At 44.1% G+C, this 6000-nt stretch overlaps 1 protein-coding gene across 4 annotated transcripts in view; it reads left to right on the forward strand.

The window, feature by feature from the left end:
• Positions 1 to 4437, forward strand: part of shpk (sedoheptulokinase) — a 20119-nt gene extending 15682 nt beyond the window's left edge. For all 4 annotated transcript variants that reach the window (XM_078422117.1, XM_078422120.1, XM_078422116.1 and 1 more), the window contains exon 8: positions 2557 to 4437. In XM_078422117.1, coding sequence (XP_078278243.1) covers positions 2557 to 2951 — 395 coding nt within the window. In that variant the 3' untranslated portion in view covers positions 2952 to 4437. The remainder of the gene's footprint in view (positions 1 to 2556) is intronic.
• The last annotated feature ends 1563 nt before the right edge of the window (positions 4438 to 6000 follow it).

Genomic DNA, 6000 nt, shown 5'->3' on the forward strand with positions numbered 1-6000 from the left:
AGAAAGCTTGCGGGGAATATAAAAACGGACTCTAAAAGCTTCTTCAGATATGTAAAAAGGAAGAGATTAGTGAAGACAAATGTAGGTCCTTTACAATCAGAGACAGGTGAATTTATAATGGGGAAACAAGGAAATGGCAGAACAGTTAAACGAGTACTTTGGTTCTGTCTTCTCTAATGAAGACACAAACAATCTCCCAGAAATACTAGGGGACCGAGGATCTAGTGGGATGGAGGAACTGAAGGGAATCCACATTAGTCAGGAAATAGTGTTAGGTAAACTGTTGGGACTGAAGGCAGATAAATCCCCAGGTCCCCATAGTCTGCATCCCAGAGAATTCAAGAAGGTGGCCCTAGAAATCGTGGATGCATTGGTGATCATTTTCCAATGTTCTCTCGACTCTGGATCAGTTCCTATGGACCGGAGGGTAGCCATCGTAATCCCACTCTTTAAGAAAGAGAGTTGTAAATCTGTGGAATTCACTGCCTCAGAAGGCAGTGGAGGCCAATTCTCTGAATGCATTCAAGAGAGAGCTAGATAGAGCTCTTAAGGATAGCGGAGTTAGGGGGTATGGGGAGAAGGGAGGAACGGGGTACTGATTGAGAATGATCAGTCATGATCACATTGAATGGTGGTGCTGGCTCGAAGAGCCGAATGGCCTACTCCTGCACCTATTGTCTATTGAAAGGAGGGAGAGAGAAAGTGGGGAATTATAGACCAGTTAGCCTTATATCTGGGAAGATGCTTGAGTCGATTGTTAAAGATGTTATAGCAGTGCATTTGGAAAGCAGTGACAGGATCGGTCAAAGTCAGCATGGATTTATGAAGGGGAAATCATGCTTGACTAATCTTCTGGAATTTTTTGAGGATGTGACAAGTAGAATGGATAAGTAGATATGGTGTATCTGGACTTTCAAAAAGCCTTTGACAAGGTCCCTACAAGAGATTAGTGTGCAAAATTAGAGCACATGGTATTGGGGGTAGGGTATTAACATTTACGGAGAACTGGTTGGCAGACAGGAAGCAAAGAGTTGGAATCAACAGGTCCTTTTCAGAATGGCAGGCAGTGACTCGTGGGGTGCCGCAAGGCTCGGTGCCGGGACCCCAGTTATTTGCAATATATATTAATGATTTAGACGAGGGAATTAAATGTGACATCTCCAAGTTTGCGGATGACACAAAGCTGGGTGGCAATGTGAAGTGTGAGGAGGATGCTATGAGGCTGCAGGGTGACTTGAATAGGTTGGGTGAGTGGGCAGATGCATGGCAGACGCAGTATAATGTGGATAAATGTGAGGGTATCCACTTTGGTGGCAAGAACAGGAAGGCAGATTATCATCTGAATGGTGTCAGATTAGGAAAAGGGGAGGTGCAACGAGACCTGGGTGTGCTTGTACATCAGTCACTGAAAGTAAACATGCAGGTACATCAGGCAGTGAAGAAAGCTAATGGCATGTTGGCTTTCATTGCGAGAGGATTTGAGTTTAGGAGCAAGGAGGTCCTACTGCATTTGTACAGGGCACTGGTGAGACCGCACCTGGAGTATTGTGTGCAATTTTGGTCTCCTAATTTGAGGAAGAACATTATTGCTATTGAGGGAGTGCAGCATAGATTCACCAGCATAATTCCTGGGATGGCGGGACTGACATATGATGAAAGAATGGATCGACTGGGCTTGTATTCACTGGAATTTAGAACGATGAGAGGGGATCTTATAGAAACATATTAAATTCTTAAAGGATTGGACAGGCTAGATGTAGGAAAAATGTTCCCGCTGTTGGCGGAGTTCAGAACCAGGGGTCACAGTTTAAGAATAAGGGGTAGGCCATTTAGGATTGAGATGAGGAATCTTCACCCAGAGAGTTGTGAATCTGTGGAATGCCAATTAGTGGAGGCCAATTAACTGGATGTTTTCAAGAGAGTTATATTTAGCTCTTAGGGCTAAAGGAATCAAGGGATATGGGGAAAAAGCAGGAAAGGGGTACTGATTTTTAGATGATCAGCCATGATCATATTGAATGGCGGTGCTGGCTCGAAGGGGCCAATGGCCTACGCCTGCACCTATTTTTCTATGTTTCTATGTCCATTCTCCTTATGACCTTATCCATTCCTTTGTCCATGTCCCTGCAATTTGTCCTTTCCATCCATTTACCACGCCTTGTCTCCCATTTCTCCTGACTGTCCCAGCAGTATCACCACTTTACATTGTTTATCCATCCTGCTTGATTGCTGTCTCTATCCATGTCCTTCTGTTCATATCATCGGGCGCTTGGTGTTATTTGTTGCCTTTGTTGGACCTGAGTTGGGATATGGTTGGTTAAGCATTAGGGTTGGAAATGTTTAGAAACAAATTTTTATCTTCCAAGTTAATGGAAATCAGGCCGTCGATCTTACAAATGATTGGGTGATTTTTGAAGTCTTTTATTCTAAGAATGACATAGTAAAATGAGAGTAATTTGTGCCTGATGACATCCGCCCTCGGATGCCAATCCTTCATGTTTCTTGACAAATTTTAGGCAGCAGAAGAGCCTGACGTATTTTTCTTGCCTCCTGCAGGGTTGGAGGTTCCCGAGTCTATCATCTACTGCCAAACAATAAACTCTGCGTTGAATGTTGATCACACTGACCTTGGGGTGCAAGCCACCATATTTGGAGAGAGACATTTGCCAGGCCAGCTGGGTTCAGTCACCAACATCTCTCCGTCCAACCTGTCGCTGGGCCAAATGACCAGGGCCCTGTGCCGCGGCATCATTGAGAACTTGCAGGCCATGCTGCCATGCCAGCGGCTGGTGGAGTCAGGGGTGCGGAGGATTGTGGGCAGTGGGAGTGCGCTGACCAGGAACCAGGTACTGAGGCAGGAGTTGGAGAAGGTGTTCACGCTCCCCATTGTCTATAAGGAGACTGTCGATTCTGCAGTCGGTGTTGCTATGGTGATGATTGACCAGAAGTAGGGAGGGGAACAACAGCGGAAATGTGGGAAAAAAGACAAATCGGTGTCTTCTGAGAGCATGTGTTCGGCTGTGTGTACGGTATCGAGGTCCTGATTAAGGGAAGACCTCTGTTAGAGCAGCATGCCTAGCCGCTATATTCTGGGACTAATTGGAGCTGAGTGTAATTGCAGCGATTCGTATTGATCTAGCCCATCATACCTCTTCTTGATGTTGTCCTAGTTTCTGGCTCCAAATGGCCTCCTCCTGCACCTATTTTCTATGGTGGCCCAGAGTTGTACCAGAGAGGCTACATCGAGAGTTGCTGCCTTACTTTGTGTTGTAAACTTATTCATGGGATAAGTGAGCATGTCATTTATTGCCCCATCTCCATATGAAGTTGGTGATTAGTTGCCATCTTGAATTGCTGTGCTCCTGCTGGGGAGGGAGTTTCAAGAGTCAGACTCAGCGACGTGTAAGATGATGAGGGCCTGACGTCCACGAGGAAGAAGATTCAGACATCCAAGCAGAACTAATACTGCTCCCTGTGGAAACCCAAAGAAAACAAAACATTGAAGATAGAACAGTACAACACAGGAACAGACCCTGTGGCCCACAGTGTTAGTGTTGAACACGATCCCAAGTTAAACTGATCTCCTCTGCCTGCTCGCAGTCCAGATCCCTCATTCCCTGCATATCCACGTGCCTATCTGAAAGCCTCTAAAACGCCACTATCATATCTGCTTCCACCATCAACACTGGGAATGCATTCCAGACATCCACCATTTCTCTGTGTGAAAGAACTTGTCCCACGCATCTCCTTTAAACTTTGCCCCTCTCACCTTAAAACTATGCGCTCTAGCCTTTGACATTTCCACCCTGTGAAAAGGTTCCGACTGTCTATCCTATCTATGCCTCTCATCATTTATGCCTCTCATCTATCGCAGCTCCCTGCAGCCTCTGATGATCCAGAGTAAACAATCTAAGTTTGTCTAACCTCTCCTTATAGCTAATATCGTCTAATCCAGGCTGCATTCTGGTAAACCTCTTCTGCACCTCTCCAAAGCCACCACATCCTTCATGTAATGGTACAACAAGAAGGCAGCAGAAACCTAGATTTTTAAATTGAGCATTTATTCACATTACACAGCAACATGTTTTTTTGCTGTGATCATGAGTTTCTCTTCCATTCACAAACCCACACAGCCACAGTTTCCCCTGTGAATAACTATCACTCTTCACCACCTGACCTTCAAAAGCATCCAATGAACAGCACGGAATTCTCCTAGCTCCAACTGTTCTGCCTCAGTTCCATGTCATTCCTGTTCCAATCCAGCTTTACTTCCAAGACGCCCTGCGTCCTGTCTGTCCTGTCTTCTGAATTCTGCAACACTTCTCTTGAAAGGAAGAGCCATGTATGGGGTCCATAGAATTAAAGTCAGGGCATTTGTTATTGTTTAATTGTCTTGTAAGGGAAACTTTAAGATTTTTTTTAAAAAACAACAAATAAAATGTGTCAGAAAATTTATCATTGTCAATCTTACTGAAATTTAAAAACAATGAACAGATATTTATTAAGTTGTGCACGCATAAGATGAGGGTGTCATGTGTACCAAGATACAGTGAAGATCTTTGTTTAGAGTACTAACCAAACAAATCATGCCATATTTGAGTACATCAGTGCAAAAGCGAAAATAAACTCAGTGGAGAGTATAGTGTGACAGCTAAAGAGAAAGTGCAGATTTAAAAAAATGCACGAGTTATAATGAGGTAGATGGGAAGATCGGGAATATATCCTTCGGTTATGAAAGGTCTGTTTAAGGGTTTGGTAGTAGTGGGAAGAAGCTATTCTTGAGTCTGATGGTATGTGCTTTCAATCATTTATATCTCTACCTGCGAGAGGGGGAGAAGAGGGGTCCTTGATTATGTTGGCTACTTGTGAGTATGCATGCATTAGGTTTTTTTCATCAGCCTATGGCCCGGATTTTGCAGAGTGCGATATACTTCTCCATGCTAGCGTTCCTGTGCCCTGGATGTACCAGTCCAAATGTTTTGGGCAGATCTTGTGCCCAAAGCGATCCTAGAGCCAATCGCCAAGGTTCTGAGCAGCAGCGGAGTATTAATTGATGTGACTGCATCGCATGAGTGGGCCAGGAGGGTCTATACCCGTGGAACTCTCCTGAAAGTCTTTGACAAATGGCAAAATTCTCCCCAATCTTGTCATCTGTTGAAGCTGTCAGGATTTTTTCTGAATATACCTGATATTCAGAAACATTTGAAGACAAGGTGAACAATTAAAACACTTTATTTTTAATTATTAAAAGTAGTTTTAAAAACAAAATCGCCTAAAACATTAAGGCCATAACAAGTGTCCCAAGTGGCTATACAATGCTCATCAGCTGAATGGATTTGCAGACGCGAGAAAGTTTCATGGCTTCAGATCAAACACATTCAAAGAAACCTGGTTATAAACTTCCATCTCCTCCATGTTAAACAAAACATGGAAGCATTGAAAGTGGTAAGGACACTGAATGCCCTGTGGATTGGTGGGTTCATCGGCAAGAATAGCCTGGTGGGGTTATCATAGACCAAGCTGGCCAAGTGTGCTGAAGGTTTGCAGAGGGTAGTGAATGAATCAACACAAGTGATAAACCTATCTGAGCTCGTCCTCACCCTGAGGGGAAGGCATATTTCTGTGGCAGCATTGATAGAAGTGACCAATGAACTGTCCTTGAGGCAAAATCGGTCATCACCACAAAAATATTTCCATCGTCTTGTGCAACACAATAATTGTGCTAAAGAGGATGGACTTGGAACACATCTGGAGCTTTGAAACTGGGCATTCACGAGGCACCATGAACCATCAGAAATGTTCACCACCATCTGTGACATAGCCTGGCATGTTCCTCACTATCAAAGAAGGGGATCAACTTTTGGTTCAAGGAAGAAATCAGAAATCAGCAGATCAATTCAAATCTCTCCAAGGCTAGCAGTACCAGCGGTGATTTTTGGTGAACAATTAAACAGCTGATGGGAAGAGGAGGTTGCAAGAACATGCCCATCATCAGTCACA

The sequence above is a fragment of the Rhinoraja longicauda genome, chromosome 26 (genome assembly GCF_053455715.1).
Source record: "Rhinoraja longicauda isolate Sanriku21f chromosome 26, sRhiLon1.1, whole genome shotgun sequence".
Taxonomy (NCBI): domain Eukaryota; kingdom Metazoa; phylum Chordata; class Chondrichthyes; order Rajiformes; family Arhynchobatidae; genus Rhinoraja; species Rhinoraja longicauda.